At 34.6% G+C, this 17,688-nt stretch overlaps 1 protein-coding gene across 1 annotated transcript in view; it reads left to right on the forward strand.

The window, feature by feature from the left end:
* The window catches only part of LOC117173685 (kinectin), a 237,096-nt gene that overhangs the window by 24,468 nt on the left and 194,940 nt on the right, over positions 1-17,688 (forward strand). Inside the window, exon 2 of the mRNA XM_033362326.1 lies at positions 6,635-6,823. Coding sequence (XP_033218217.1) covers positions 6,635-6,823 — 189 coding nt within the window. The remainder of the gene's footprint in view (positions 1-6,634; positions 6,824-17,688) is intronic.

Here is a 17,688-nt window from a genome sequence, read left to right on the forward strand (position 1 = left end):
GGTGGACAAACGTGAACTTTTGCCCATTTCCTGGCAGGGGTGCCTTCCTGCCCCCCACGAGTCGTTGGAAAGGGGTGGGATTTTGATCAACATCATTTCTCTAAACAGTTACAGAAGGGCCTAACACTTACCGGACTCAAGCCTGTTTCACTTACTAAATTTAAATGGCGATTTTCCCAGAAATTATCAATCTTAGCGAAAAAGTGTTTAGAATGAAACATGTTATTTCGATTAGATTTTCAACTTTTGTCTAAAAACTTTTTTAGGGATGCGCAGTAGACATATATGAGATATATTGGTAGACAGGAGAGTTCTGCAGAACATCTTCCTTAAATCTTGTTTAATTCTGGTTCAATCTATTGAACGTAGTCGTCAAACAATTTTGTTAACTTTCCAATAAATTTGGAATTTCCTACGGTAGTTTCAAGTGAAAATGTACTGCGTAACTCTGAATAACACATAACTAAACTCTGCACCATCATTTGCCTTAGAAGTCTACTGTGCACCCGGAAGTGTCGGAGAAAATATACTGCGCAACCGCATGAGCTGTAGGACTGCCACGCAGCCCCGAGTACTACAGAACTGTAGTGCGCATCCAGGTGTGACATAGAAGACAACTGCACATCCTTAATTGTCGCAGACCTATGCATCGTAGAAATCGATTGCGCAACGCTCTTCCCTTCTCTCTTCTCCTCTCCTCACCTCTCTTCTCCTCTCCTCACCTCTCTTCTTTCGCCGCTTATATCCTCTCCTCTAAAGCATTCCTGATAATTTAATGATCAAACTAATTGTAAAATAATTAAAATTACTTTGTGTAACTGAAATAAATTACTAAATAGAAGCGCATACATACGCAGAGCTGGTGTCTATTGTTTAAATGCAATTACATTATTAAAAAATAATGTTTAATAAAATACCAATGAAACCATTTTTTACTCTGGACTCTGGACGCTTTCTTGGAGCTTAACTTTTAAGATATTCCTGTATAGGTTAGGCAACGGAGAATCAAAAAAGACGGATAAAGGAAATAATTAGTAAAAAGTCGAAAATCGATATCAACCCTTTCTAAAATTCTATTAATAAACCTGTAAACGTATGATATCGATTGCATAAGGGCTAAACAATTTATAGTGAAAAACGGCGGCGATTATCCGTTTTTCGAGTTTATATATGAAAAGGTTGATTTGAGAAAAATGGAGGTTCTATACAAAAATGTGCAATATTCTTTCCTCTATAAAAAATGTTATTCACTTTTTTACATAAAAATAAGAGTTTACTCAGAAAATGGAAAAAAACGACCTATTTTTTGTGAAAAATACTTTGAAATTGGCAAATTGGAAGTCCGACCCAGGTACTAAGTATGTATTTATGACAAGAGGCAAAAAGGAACCCCTTGTAATGTGATCGCCCCTCCGCAGACCAGGGAAGGCTTAGAATCCCTTTTGTACTGTGTTATGAAGTACAGCAGTGCACTGTCAACTGTAATTTCATATTTCTACGGTAGCGTTTGATTTCGAAATAATTGATTGATAAACGAAATGTACATTTTCATTTTGCACATTTAGATAACTATTCTCACGAGGAGCTTTGTTTTTTATATAAAAAATACAAAGTGGAACAGTTAATTATAGGTACATACTAATGTAGCATAAAAAGTATGGTTGTTTTTTTGGTTCGGAAGAAAATCGTAATAATATCGATTTTTGTAGATATATTAAAAATAGTCTTGTTAACAACATGTTAAAAATCTAAAGTTCTTAGACTTTTATATTAGTGGAAAAACAAAAAGTCTGTTCAGTGTGTCAGTATATTTCACAGTAGACTTGATCAGATCGGCATGCTCAAGGTAGTTATTTTAGTTCAGAAAAAAAATCTCAATAATGTCAATTTTTGTAAAGATATTGCAGGCGCATTGTCAAAATATGAAACAATTTGTGTTGGAAGTATGTACATTAAGCATGAAAGGTATGATAAGAAAAAATACCGTTAAAGATAGTAAAAAAGAAACAATATAAAATGAAATAATTGTCTTACCGTAATTCTGCATGTACTCCGTGAGAGATAGACCATTACACCATGCTTCAATCTGTATGATGTGAAAAAGGAAAATAACCTTTTTATAGAGAAGAAATTCTGGATATTTTTTACAGAACCTTAGTGTATTAAAATCAGCCTTTTTCGAAATAAACTCGAAAACACAGACAAAGACCAAAATCACGGTATAATGAATAGATTCATGTTTTATATTCCGCCATATTGTGTCCATCGTGTTTCTAATTTCTCTATAGTTTCTATCCTGATATCAAGGCCTCGTATAGGGACAAATTTAAGTGCGTGTAAGCAAGATCATGATTTCTGCGTTGATTGTTTAGTTTAACTTTTTAAGGTCGTTGCGCGACCATTTTATGAGCCTAAAGGAGTGCATGAGGACAGGACAGTCGTTAGGCTTTCCTTAACTATCGAATGCCGAATACTTTCAGATTCGAAAATACCTAAGTGTTTATATGACTTGCCCCCAGTCATTGCCTCCATGTCATTCTCGCGTTCGTTCTCTAGCTCTGGGGATCCTAATTCTCCTCTGGTTAAATACACTATTCTGCATTTATCTATTTGATGTCTATGTGAACATCATTGGGGAACTACTTCGTGACATCGATCACTTGCTGCAGTTTCTGATCTGAATTAACTTATAGCTTCAGGTCATCTATGTATAGAAGATTGGTGTCTTGATGACCACCCTCATTTTCATGTATTTTAAACACATGAGATATCCTATTTAGTGCTTTGCTCAATGGGTTCAACGCGAAACAGAACCATAATGTACTGCAGGAGTCTCCTTGAAAGATACCCATCGTAATGTGGGTTGAGCTAGTTATACTTGGTTGTCCATGCTCAAAATAGTTGCGCTTACTTGTAGTGAATGTTTTTAGCATCTGCAAGTTTTTTATGACTATACCTTACCTACAATGATAGCTGTAAGGCATTTATAAATTATTGGAAGACAGGCAATCGATGAAATACAGATGGATTTTGAACGTCTTGTTTTTCAGGCAAAATATACGTAGTACACATACGTACATATAAGTAGTTGGTTGCGAATTACCATCGGTAGTCAAAGCATCCTCAGCAGGCATAGTTGATGTTACACTGTTAACCGTTTTCCGTAGATGTTCTTACTGGTCAACTGTTTGATTATTCAGATGCATCTGGCCATCTCGCAGCTGACCATCACCATCGCCCGCATGCTGTGGCGCCCTGACGATCTTCGGAAAGAGACAAGTGTTTTAAAATATTGAAAAAACTATCCATAACTTCTGTAAGTTCTGGTGTTCATTTTAATCCCTTTGTCCTTCGTTCTCTGTCTATCTGGTACGGTACACACTATTAGTAACAATGCTACAGCCAACACAGCCCTTAAATTCATAAGCGGAAAGCTCAAGACCTATCGCAATGCATTTTTTTGGCGAGGCTAGCATCGTACAACCATTAATGATGTGCTCGATGTTCTAATTGGGTTCTCTACAAAGCGATATGTGTCAATCACTGGCCCCATACTGAGGGTTTGTTATTGGTAATTCCTCGCCTTCATCAACGTATTCTGGAAGGCAATGACAGATCCTTCTATCTCCGGAAAGAGTTCTCGCAGCCTTAACCAGAGGTTTGAAGCATCACTATATACGCAAGGAAGATATAATGTTTGGGGGTATGCTCTGTGTGTTTCAGCAGAGCCGTATATAGATTGAATTTGGTTGTTACTAAAGGCATCTTCGTTTGCATCTGCATCTGCGTTTTTGAGAGCAAATTGCTTTCAATGGAGAGGTTTTTCCGTTAGGATTACCTCTTTCATGTAAACGTCTTCTACCTTTTCTTTTGTTTTCAACATAAATAAATGAGGTTAAGCTGATTGGTCTAAATGATTTGGCATCATAGTAGGTATTCTTATCCGAATTTGGATTGAAGATTGCTTTGATCTTCCACCGTGCTACCGGGGTGTATCCTTGTGCTAAGAATGCCCAAAAGATTCTGCACAATGGACCCAACAAGGACTAAAATCGTTCTGAAATAAACGCAGGGAATATTTTACCATCTTGTTAAGGTCAGCTCTGCTAAAAAGAGTCAAATATCCAGTTTTTGGTTCTTAATTCTAGGATTCCACAAGGGTGCTATCTTCATACCTTTTTGTAGGAAATCAACAGCAAACTGATGAGATCTTCCCTATAACTATCCCAGTCAGTTGCTATAGGGTTCCTATACTTTTGAAGCTTAGGTCTATCAGCTGTCAATGAGAGCTACATATGTTTATGATATGATTGGAAGGTATCCAAAAATACATGCCATCTCTTAAATACTTCGCTCATACTTATCGAATATAAGGTCAAATCAGTTACCTCATATCATTCAGTGTTACGAAAGTATGTGTAATACTCCTATTGAATAAAGTTAAATCATCAATTAAGAGGTAATCTAATAAAGACTCACCTATGTGGTTGTTGCCCATACTACCCTAAGTCGAATGATATGCGTTCCTCAAATTTTCGTGGATCCTTGGAGTCAAATGGTACTTACGCTGAGCAACTGAGCATAGGTTGATCCCTGCCTTCTCTGGAAAAGTACCTTTGTAAACAAATAAATTTAATATCACCTCCAACGTAAAACCGCGTATTAGGAAATTCTACAGAGCTATCATAATCGACGGATTAGCTCTTATTACTCAAGTCTCTAAGTTTCAACTTATAAGAACAAAGTTCTTGTATTAAGAAAAAAGCCATTTATTCCACTGTCAAACGTCAACTTTTTTAAGCATTCGCTCCTTTAGCGTAATGAAGGTTTATCTGGGTAAAATCCAGACCGGTCGGGTGAGAAAGGGTATCTAGTGTTCTTTTTTTCCTGCAGTGTTCTTTATTTCTTCTTAAGAGAATCCGATGCTCTGTCTACGGATGTAACTTTGGTTTTTGCGAGGATCTATATATCGATCTTCTTGAAACTCGACCACTGCTGGCTCTGTGGTTATTACAAGTTGGGTGGCTTGACTACCCGCCTTGACATCGATAAGCTTCTTTCCTCCCGTTTCATTATCGGGGTTTGGATTGCTATCATCTTCCGTACTGCTTTTATCCTAAGTGGCTCAGGCGATAGTGCGTCATGTATCATGCAAGATTACTGGGGTTTGATTCCTGAGCCACTATTAAAAGAAAATTTCTGGTGTGCTTCTTCCTTTGGTGGTTCGAAACTTAACTTAAACTATTGGTCCACTCAAGAGAGGCTAATTGACGATCAGGACCGTATAGGTTCTATGTCGAGAAACTAGCGCCTGTTGTTCTCTAGTCGGTTTCGAGTAATAAGCACAGATGTGGCACAATAGGATTTATAGGTTAAGTTTCAGAGGGGGGGGGCAAGCTGTAATTCCTCGATGGTTCACCCTCCTACATTACAAAGACCGATAACAAATCCTGATGTTGGTTCCACGGATACACCAGGAATCCAAGCCAGCAGCTTCACTGGCCTTGGGAGATCTTTCATATCGATCACTTTGATCTTAGCTGCTGCCCAAGATTTTAATGCTCCAATAGCTTCAATAAGCCAAGTTTGGGACATTGCGATCGAACAAATGATGATGAAAGCATCGTTTTTGAAGGAGCAATTCTCACATTGTGGCGTGATTTCTCCAAGTTGCTCCTCTTTGATTTTCTTCTGTAATGCCACTTTGATTGCCTTGACCTGATCGTCTTCAAGTTTGATGATTAGGAACATCAATATATCTGTAGTGCATTATACGCTGCCGTGTTATGTTTTCGCGATCCGAGCCGCGTGCAGCACGCTGTACATAATTTTCACATTTCCCTCACTTTTTCCTTATTGGTTAAACACTCTGACAGCCGTAGAAGATGTTGAAGAATGTTAAATAAAATTTTCAAGAAAAAATATCAAATCCCGGCAAAGACCTAGCGAGTTGAACAATTTTCAAAATTTGCCTTTTTACAATACATGTGTTCGCGTGTTCGAGTGCTAAGGTGGTTTTTGCATCCTGCCCTTCAATTATACTAACATTTTCTCCGATTTACAAGGAAATTTTTTAGTGATACATTTCAAAAAAATATTGCAAGGGCCTACAGTAGTCTGTGATGCCGTATAATACAAATTAGGATTTTAGCACAGTTTTTAAATAATTGACAGTTATTAAATTGGTTTGCTTTTTCAACTAAAAATTTTCTTTTATTGGCAGCCTTTTTCTCAATGTTTATTATCGTTTACCGAATTTATAGACTCATACAATTATTATAATAATAATTTCAGGGATAAATTTGTCAACAGTGAAAAAAACTTTACAGTTGTGACATAAACTTTGTTCAACCCAACTTATTAAAACTTATTAAAATAATGATTGGGTTAGTCTGTAATTTTGGGAAAAATCTCTTTTTTATTTCTTTGGAAGCCTATTTTTTATTACATGAAGTTGGAGACTAGTATATAATCCTATTTTACGATTTTTACATTCTCATCATTTATTATTGAGAAAGCATTAGAATGATATGAAATTTCACACGACATTTTTTCAACGGATCTCCACATCATAATTATAATGCAGATGTGTTTGTAGAAAAATATATGAAATATTTTCTTTTGTTTATTATAGATGCAGGAGAGTGGAAAAGGAAGTAAGAAAAAGAGCAGGAGTGAGAAGATGAAGCCAATTCTTGTGAATGCAGATGAACCGGTTGTCATTATCGACAATTTAATTCTTTCACAACCTTCCTTTGAAGCCGCCAATCATTTTGACAACATTCGCCCAAAGGATGATCTTGAACTTATGCGGAGCCATAGTGTAAGTGGTAGTTGCATTAATACACAGCTAAAAGATGTAATAAAATGGCCGTGAAATGATTATAGAGAGTGGAAAGTGTATCAACCGTCGTTTCGACTCTTTCGATAATGTCAATGAAGCGTGCAAGTGTGACTATTAAGCATTGAGCATGTCCAAAAAACATTTAAAAATCAAAAACAGTCTTCCGTGGAAAAGTTTCATCCTTAGGGCTTTATAATATGTGTAAAGCATGAAATAGATCATTTATTCTAAGTATTGATCGCTAAAATTACAGCCCATCAATAATAAGGACGAAACCAACGTATAAACAAAGAACAGAGTGAGCTCAAGCAAAATCGTTATGTTTATCTAATCTCATCCTCTTTTATTTTATTCTCCCCCTCTATAGCTTCTACAAAAATACGTTTTAATAATCTTAGATGCAATGTTTACGAGAGCAATTCAAAAAGTGTCTTTTAGGAAAAGAAATTCTTCCTGCCTCAAAAATGGCCGCTTGATCAATCATCCTGTGGTTCCTGACCATTTTTTGGAGAGGATTCGGTTATGAAGATATTGGAGATTCAGAAGTTCGCGTCCGCTTTGACCGCGTGAGATGTATAATGGCACCACCCCAAAAGAGTTGAGTAGAACCAGGACAGCAAGCATGTTACTCGCAGATACCTTGTTCAACTCCGAAAGATTTGAAGACCAAATATCTTTGGCACACTTGTCCAATCTAAAGTCGATACCAATCTCTCCTGTAAACTTCTTGGCGATAATTAAAGCACTTGAAGTTTGCTTTTACTAGAAGCATAGATCTTCAGATAATCCATATAGAATACATGAGTGATCTTATCTCTTATGACCTTATGACGTTATGATATTCGAACCGGTATTCTTTCAATTGGAACTGAACGCGTCGAATGTCGATTCGACAGACTTTTTTTGAATTGTCTAAATCGAATTGGTTTTCCTTTGATTCGAACTAAACGTGTCGAAAGTCATTTCGAAAGACAAAAAGTTAAAAGCAATAGAAAACATGATAAGGTCGGGAAAAGACGAGTTGGGAATAGGAAATTCAATCACAAACATAAGGGAAGATTTCCCATCAAGCCTGTGGTGGGAAGGGGATTGGGTCATTCTGTTTTCCTAGCGTTCAGAGAAGAAATAGTGAGCCCTACCGCAAGATTGAAGAACAGTGATTTGGATAGGGCACTAAATATATTTTATGTTTCAGCGACCCTTCCGGATGAACCAGCGGATAAGGGAGATAATATTCAGGTCATCTCAAAGGAAGTTACAAATTCAGTCCTATATATGTACCATATACCCTCAACATTAAATAATTCAATTAATTATTCTATTTATTCTCATTATCAAAATAAGCTATTCTCAATTTTAATAATAAAATGAATTGTCTTATTTAAGTTAATTTAAATGCTTAAATTGATTTAGAAAATATAAATTCAATGTAGTTTGCAAATTTGCAAAAGGAATTTAGAAAACAAATGCCAATTTCTTTTATACTACTAAAGTTTTATGACATTATAGCAATTTGGTTAAGAGAAAAAATTTTTTTTCTGACTATTGATACGAATCCGGAGGCCGGTACACTTACCCTATATCCACAATATAAATTCAACGATAAATAATTCGATTATTCTCCTTATTGTTAATTTCAAAATTAACTTTCTCACTTAATTTAGTCTATTTGATGGACTTGGTTGAGTTGATCAAATCTGCAAATAATGATGTAATTACGAGCAATAATGGTATATCGTAGGATTGAAACCACACCCAAGTGTTCCGGTACTAAAATTTATTGTCTAATGTAAATTAGTCTATTAAATAGATTTGAGTTGATTTGGTTTCACCAATTTGACATAGTTTATTTTAAGGGTGGAGATACCTTTAGAATTTCCAAAAAATCGATTTTTTTTCTTTCATATTTTGAATGTATAATATGTTAAAAATATACTGTAAAAAGGAAAAAGAAAAATATTAAATATCTATGGAGATATTGTCAAAAATGTCAGAGTCCGCATACCGTCACTAATCAGGTAGTCGGAGCGTTTGGGTCGGAGCAATGTTTCTTACACAATAGGTTTGTATATTTTTTTGTCCCATAAATTCTGGGAAGGCTGATTACTACGTTACTACGTTTATTACGTGGACCCGGAATCGCCGATTGATTGGCAAGTCACTGAAACTAATAGTTATACTGTAACGAATCTTTAAACCTGATTATCTCGAAATTGTCTTTTCAAAAACTGCTCGTGTTGTAACTTGAAAAGTTATTGATCGATTAGGCTGAAATTTGCAGGGGTTTCTCTTTATGGTACTATCGGAAGGATATATCTAAACGTGGATCCTTCGATTAAGCAGCCGATATAAATTTTAATTTTGAACTTTTTTATTATTTTATAGGTTTATCCTTCCCTTTAACACATAAGTAATCGAACAAAAAAACCTTTTTTATATCAGATAAATGGAAAAATGTTGACAACTGCAGTAGTTTTTGATGCCTCGGAGCAGACGCTTGAAGAAATATTCTGCAGGGTCGCTATTTTGTAAAAAAAATCACATGTTTTTTTACACTTTAACAATGTAAGAAAAAGATGTTCAAATTAATAAATGATCTAGTTATTTTATCAACTTAAAAAAAATTCATTAAAATTGATTGATTTTACCCTTTCTAAAGGTATCTCCCCCCTTAAACAAGATAGATTCAAAACAGTTTGGTGTCGTAGTTTAATGTAATTTATTTTAAAAATGTAAATTCAATTATATAAATCAGTGCTGTCAGCGAGAGGAAATTCTGCCACAAATACTCATTTGCCATGTGTCTGATTGCACCTCGATTCTCAGCTGTAAAATTTAGACAGAATTTTTCCGTGCAGAGTGAGGCTGCGTGGTCGTGGAAATGAGACATCTAAGAAATGAGTATTTGAGACCAAATTTTCCCTCGCTGAAGACCCCTTTTGTATATGAACAATGTAAATACAACTAAGAATAATTCGATTAATTATTTTGCTGATTCGCAATTTCAAGTTTCAATTTAATTGTGTGACACCACTCGGACAAGGTTTATTTTGTAAAATGTAGATTCAGTACTTCATATACGCATTGGTGAATCAATGTTAAATGATACAATCAATAATAGGTTTGACTGAATGGCTATTGAAAGATTAATAGATTAATGTATATTTAGTCAGATGAAGTAGGTAAAACAATGAAGGAACATGTACGAAAATAATCCATAAACTTATAAGGTACAAGTATATAGTTAAATGAATGAAAATATTAATAATAAGGTATAATTACTCAATGAATGGAGAGAATACATCATTTTAATATAGGAACATAATATGTGATAATATGTGCTACTGGTGGTCACTGCGCGAACTAAATATGGAGTATACACTTGGATATGTTTTTATATGAGAGTCAGACGATATTTTGCTTTTAAATAAAGCAAAATTGACATCAGTTTCAACAGTGAGTATATAAAACCTTGTGATAAGGATTTTTTTCACAATGATGAAATTTCCGATCTCTCCTACAAAAAAAATAGAAACAAATAAAGGTAATACTTTATAATCACGGCTTTTCTGAATTTCATCATTTACTTGTAATTTTATTTTAATAACTTAAGTTGTTCATTAAAAACAAGAATCACTCGGGGGAAGTGAAAAAATTATGGTTTTTATACATGTTTTATCGAAAATAAAGTGTCATTTTTTAGAGGTTAAATTTTCGAAAAACCTTCGGAAAGGTGGTTGGATGTGACAACTAACTCTCCCCCACTTTGCTTGAGTAATGACAATGAAAATTTCGTGTATTTACTCCTAAATTCCAGTGTAAATAGCAGAAACAGCTTCCTTTTCCCAGTTGGTTTTGAGGTTAAGTATAACGAACCAAGATAAATGTAACCTTTACTTCAATCACACCCGATCACTTCTCCAAGTTTAAAACAGGCCTGGAAAACGAAAAAATATATTTAAAAAATAGTCTTCTCGCTTTACCCGACTGTTCTTATTTTTAATGACCTATTAAAGATATATCGGTAAATATTGCAAATGAAATGATGGAATTCAGAAAAGCCATGATCCTACAGTATTACTCAAATAAACTTTATTGAAAATAAAGTAAATGTATAAATAAAACATTTTAGTCACAAAAATTACTCACCTGTTACAGTACAGCAGGACAGCTACTGTATGTTTACACGATTGACTGGTACCGGTTTTGGACGAACATGTCATTTTGTCAATAGACAAGGAATATTCTACATCCGAGTCATTATTGCAGTTATTCCTAATTTTTAATCTGCCAGTTATCGTATCTGGATCTTTTGTCAAGGCACTAGTTTGAAGGCATAAAGCATACAAATCAATGCTTTCCCCCGTTTTTGCACTCACACCGCACATGATTATCATGTCAGAATTAATCACTCGCTGACCTTCTATTATGTTTCTGGATAACGGCGTAGCTTTCGTGAACTCGCACAGAGTTTCTAACCGCAGTGACAACATTTTTCACGTCCTTAATTATTAATAATACCTTGTTTTTTTCGACTCCCATTCAAAACCATACTGATGTGTATACTCCGGCGGCCATGCTTTTTGAGCGACACGAGCGCTCTCCGTCCCGCGGTGTTATTTTTCTTTCCCAATATGCGCTTAGTCATAATGGTTCACTTCTAGAAATTAATCTGTGCGAAGCTAGAAGATCTATTTTTTGTTTGAAAATGCACACTTCTACTCAGCATGGCGGAGTTCTTAAGGGCCCTGGAAATCGAGACAAAATAGTAGAAATAAGGTTCAGGGCAAACAGTGAAGCCATTTTTCCTGATTTTTTTAAAATAAATACTCTAAAGTGTATCAAGTTTATCGGCACAGGTCGCTTCTTTCGAGAAAAAAAAAATATTTTTCATGTTAAAATGAAAAGAGAGAAATTTTTCGACGGCATCGTTGTAGGAATGTGTTCTACTATTCAGCGAAGCAGGGAGCAGGTAAGGCAGTTTAGAACTCCAGTGGTTTTCGTTTGAGCGATCCTAGCGAGAAAATAAAAGAGTGCCTAGTACTACTATGACCGACAGTGATTCATTCAGGGGCGAACATGCCCAAAGGATACAATTTTTGGCAACTTACTTCTAAAATAATACTTTGTATATTAAATGACAATATACAAGCTCTGTATAAAAAGGCATATTGTATAAACATGCAAGATATCAATTATCTGTATTGCCCAATTTCCTCCGAAAAATAACAGATTTATTCACATTGTACACAAACTTTGCACACTTGAATAACTCTGGGGCTGTCTGTAATAAGCGCTTTACTAGGCTAGCACTCCCGTTTTGTTGACCCTGCGATAGTTTGTACAGAAAGCTTTCAAATGTTAGTTTTTCAAACATATATGAAAATATTAAATGTAATTGCGCATCTTCTTCTTCTCATGAAAGAACAGTAACGTAGTAACAATTCCTCATGCATTAACCCTCTACCGCCCACAGTGACATATGGTATATGTAACGTTTGGAAGACTTGAGTTTTTTTTTTTAGACGATTGAAGAAAATATGACTTTGAGACGAACAGCAATTTTTAACGCAAGGATTTACATGAAAGTCAGGACGGAAATGAGCTAGAATTTTAGTTTTGTATACACTTTGCCATAGGAATAATATGCCTAAATATCTCAAAATTCAGAAAAAAAGAAAGTTTTAAGGGCGGTAGGGGGTTAACGGGTCCCCGAAATAATTTTTCATCGAAAGAACAAAAAAAAAGTCCCCTGATTACGAAAATCATGGTTCACTTTTTGAAATGTTTGAAAAACTGTTTTTAACAATTAAATTTAAGAATTTTGTTTCACAATAATTTGTTTTGTATAAAATTCGTATTTTTTCTTTAAAAATGAACATATACAGTTGCCAGGACATTTCTTTTGCACAAATTGTTCTTTTTCGGTGCAAAATGAATTTTCTTATTTGCAAATACAAATTCTTGATTGAATTTATTTATAATTCATCTCTTTTCGATACAAAATTCAACTATTTTCTTGAAAAGTCATCATTTTCAGTTGAAATTTACATTATTTCGTTGGTAAATAAGTTTTTCGTTCAAAAATAATTCTTAGTTTTTAAAAATTAATATTTTGTGTTACAAATTTCACCTTCTTCTCAAAAGTTAATATATTTTCTTGAAAGAGGTGCATTATTTTTTTAAAAAGTATTCTTTTGCCGAAAAGTCAATTGTTACGCTGAACATAAATTCATCTCTTGTATTTAATAATATTATACTTTGTAGAACATCTTAAAAATCGGTTTAAAATTAATTTTGTTGAGTATTCTTCACTTGACTTGAAATTTGATCGGTTTAGTTGAAAATTTAATAACTTCGTTACAAAATTGTTTTAATTTTGTTTAATTATATCCGAGAGATTCTCAGTACATATTTGGTAGACGTTTCGATTGTACGTCCACAGTCCTCATCAGTATAAAATATTTCTTTCTACGAAATTTTGCACATATGTGATCAAAATACATAATTTGTAGACGTAAAGACTTAAAAATGACAGACATGGCGACAGTTCTTAAGAAATTATGTATAAAATAGTCAAAAAAGAATATTACAAATTGGAGTAGTAGTACAAGTAAATGAGTGTCATGATAATTAAGATGAAAGATGGTCTGCTGGACGGACTTAAATAAAGATTGAGATTATTTTTGACATTGAGAAAACACATACTTATCACATGCCTCCCAGAAGGTGGAATGATTACGGCGAGGAATTTAAGCGGCGTATAGACTGTAGGTTGATTCACATTCACTTGGTGTTACATTATTATCTGCTGCGCATGACATATCATTATGGAGCGCTAACGGTACGCTACTGTAGAAGAGAAGGAAAAGAGAGAGAAGCAAGATAAATGGATATTTATTTTAGATTGTAATGAGAAATTGTAAAATTATAGTTTCAGAAAAAACGAAAACAGAGAAAAAGTTGTATATCATTGAGTTGCATGAATAAGGCTATTGTAGGTTATGCTCATATTATCTATGCCTGTTCTAAAATTAACATTGTTGGTATTTTTAACAATATAAAACATTTCCGTAAATACACCTTTGAAGTAGTATGCTTCTTTAGCGAGAATAATAAACTTTTCAAAATCAAATGAGTGTTTGTTTAAAGTTGCATGTTTTGAAAGAGCAGTGTTGAGTCTATTGATATTGCAATCTCTCACGCGTGCCTTTAATCTTACATCGATGTGCGATTTGGTTTCGCCAATATAAAATTACTCACAATAAAAGCATGTTAATTTACATATTACGTTAGTCATTTTATTTTTCGGAATTTGATCTTTTTGAGTTCTGAACAAACTGAAGGGGTCTTTAACAGGTTTGAAAATTATTTTTATGTCATGTTTTTTGTATGATTTTTGGAGAGTTTTGGACATTCGTGGATTATAAGATAAAACAATAGAACGATCTAAGTTTAAATCACTGTTTAAGTTGTCGTTAATATTCTGGCTAGATATAAGAGTTTTACTAACTCTTCGTTCTATTGACTTGTTAACAAGTTTTTCAGGGAAACCATTCGTTTAAAGTGTGTGAGAAACCATTTCTAAATTTGTATGGTGGAAAGAGACGTGGGAAAGTTTAATAGCTCTGTCGACTAAATTGTTGATAATACTAGTTTTATAAGGAGGATATGTGATAGAATTAAAATTTGTGTATCTGCCACACCAAGTAGGTTTACCGTTAGCGCTCCATAATGATATGTCATGCGCAGTAGATAATAATGTACCTTCAAGTCAATGTGAATCAACCAACAGTCTATATGCCGCTTAAATTCCTTGCCGTAATCATTCCGTCTGCTGGACGACATGTGATAAATGTGTGGTTTTTCAATGTCAACAATGATCTCAATATTTATTTAAGTCCGTCGAGTAGACGGAGTCACTTCAGTAACCAACAAATTAAATTTAAGAAACAGGTAATAACTCCGAATAATAGAATCTACATAAATTTTTTTTTTCTACGAGGGTGGTTCAAATATGATGGAGACTGTCACGTTTATTTACTATCGAAAAAATGTACAGTTTTTCTAGGTATTTACCCTCACAAGTTACGCATTTTGCCCACCTTTCAGGAAGATTTTGACGCCGGTTTGAAAATAAAAATATTGAGTTGGAAAATCATTTATTTCGTAGAAAATTGGTGGAATCGTTGAGGAATAACTTTGTTAAGAACAGATAACCTTAGGCGACCTATGTTGTATAAATGGCAAAAAACTTATGCGGCTGAACGGTAAGAAATTGCATTTATTTTAGGTAACGCTTATTTGTCAACGTTTCGAACTGGTACCAGTCGCTCTTCAAGACTCTACAAGGAGCGATACAGAGGTTAGATTGTGAATGATTGTTTAAAATAGCGAAAGAACAAATAACATACCCTGTTTGGACCAAAGTCAAAAGATTCCAAATAAATTAGAAAAAAATGTGAGAGAAGGCTTGAACATTGAAACGTTTACATCTGTGCCTAGAATGGAAGATGGATCTATGTAGTTTATTTTATTTTAGTGTTTAAATATGTAGTTATGAAGAAGACTAAAATTGTAGAGATTGTTGTGAAATTTTACCTTGAATTTAGAATGAAGTTCTTTTTTTATTTTCATAATAGAGGACATGACCCCAAAGCTGCACTCGAAAAATGGTTTTAAATGTGTTATTGACAATTTTTTGTTTCTCTTAACATTATTTTGAAAGTTGTTTATAATAAAATTTTGTTTCACTTGTTCTGCCGAAATCCATTTTATTTTATTTTAATTTTAATAATTGAAGTTTTGTGTTGAAATAAAGCAAGGACCAACGCAATGATGCGTGGTCTCGCAGTTTTTTGAGGTTATGTACTGAGATGAAAATATTTTTGAGAAAGTGGGTTATTGCAGTTGCATGGTACTGACGAACACGTGATCGCATGAACGACTTTTCCTCAATTTAAATCAAATTAAATTCTAAATTCAAATGAATAGTGCACTTGAGTTATGTTATACTATTTTTGATTAGTTTTACTTAGTAAAAATTAAATTATGATATAAAGTGCTAAAGTCTTGGATGTCTTACGTAAATGAACTGATTTTTTGCGACGTATTATGTGAATAATTTCAAGAATTTCTCTTTTAGTTTTATTTTCTTCTATGGCCAAAATAATGAGATTGTTGTAATCAAAAGTGTGAAACATAGTGATGGCATGTTTTCCTAAGGCTTTTTTAGCATACAAAAGTTGTTTACATATCTTTTATGCTCTTTTATTCTAACTGTAATTTCCCTTTGAGTTTAACCTATGTAGACCCATCCACTTTGTTTACAAGTTAATTGATAGACGACATGCGTTTTATAGATTTTTTTATGGGATCTTTTTTGGATTTGTATAACTTCTGAAGTTCGTTAGCAGTTTTAAAAACTATTGATTGTTCTGCATCTTTAAAAATGTGTTTAATTTTGTTGGAGAAAATATTAGCGTATGGGAAGATCATCACTTTTTTCGGAACGTCATTACTTCCATTCTCATGTTGATTTCAATTATTATTATTAACATCGAAGATATTACACACTCGAAGACTTGTTTTAGAGGCTATGAGTTTTTCTGGATATCCATAAGATATACTCGAACTTTGACCAACGCAGTTGCTTCGGCATTCTTTGTCCGCTCACCGTTAGGCTCACTGCATAATGTCTACTAAAGTATCTTTAATAAAAGAGTTTTGCGTACACTAGAATCTTATCTCTCTAATTCCTGTTTATTCCCAGACGATTTTACTCCTGTTTCAACAGGTTATGGGCTCAGGTACCTTACCTGCGTGAATCGTCTGGAAGGTGAGAAAAAGAATCGTTTTTTTCCGTCGCGTGAACAAAGGGCTGAGACGCCATACTTGAAAAAGTTCGGTAGTGAAAGACAAAGGCTTGTGAATGACAATCAGTGAAAATGGGTGACGAAATGTCTGTAAAGAATATCACAAAGTTCGACGGAAAGAACTTTCAGATGTGGAAATTTCAGATGAATTCCATTTTCGCCGCATATGGAATTCTGGATATCGTCTCAGGTATAACTCGGATGCCCGAGGATCGCGAATCGAATCCAGGAAAAGCCTGGGTGAAATCAAATGCGAAAGCGATGTTTCTAATTTCTTCCGCGATGGAATACTCTCAACTTGAGTGTTTAATTATCTGTACTACCGCGAGTGAAATGTGGAAAAAGATAGGTGATATTCATGAGCAAAAATCCGCGACAAATAAATTGCTTCTCACCCAAAGGTTTCATGATTATACGTGAATCCAGGTGATTCTGTTGTGCAACATGTTTCAAAAGTGCAAAATATGGCGAGGCAGTTGTCTGATGTCGGTGAAGTCATATCGGATGTCGCGATTATGGCTAAAATTCTCGGGAGCCTGCCACCAAAGTTTAATGCCCTTATAACGGCTTGGGATAGTGTGAGTCCGAAATCTCAAACCGTACAAAATCTTCACGAGCGCCTTATCAAGGAGGAGGGGCGCATGACCGTCAGTGATGATGGAAGCAGTGCCTTAGCAGCTATCAGCCTTGGAACGAAAAAGAAAACGTCGGTTTCAAACTGGAAAAAAGGGCAATAGAAAGATTCGAATAAAAATACTGATAGCGACAAAAGCGACGTTGAGTGTTTTTACTGTCACAAAAAAGGGCATATTATTCGTGACTGCCGAAAACGAAAGAACAGTCACAATAACCGAGAAAAGGATAGCAGGTCCCAGGATTGTGCTTTCGTAGCCACGGAAGAAGATCAGAGCGAAGATCGGAAAAAGAATCGAAGCATGCGCAGAGAAAGTGCACTGGCAACAGCGGATC

This window comes from Belonocnema kinseyi, chromosome 5, assembly GCF_010883055.1.
Source record: "Belonocnema kinseyi isolate 2016_QV_RU_SX_M_011 chromosome 5, B_treatae_v1, whole genome shotgun sequence".
Taxonomy (NCBI): domain Eukaryota; kingdom Metazoa; phylum Arthropoda; class Insecta; order Hymenoptera; family Cynipidae; genus Belonocnema; species Belonocnema kinseyi.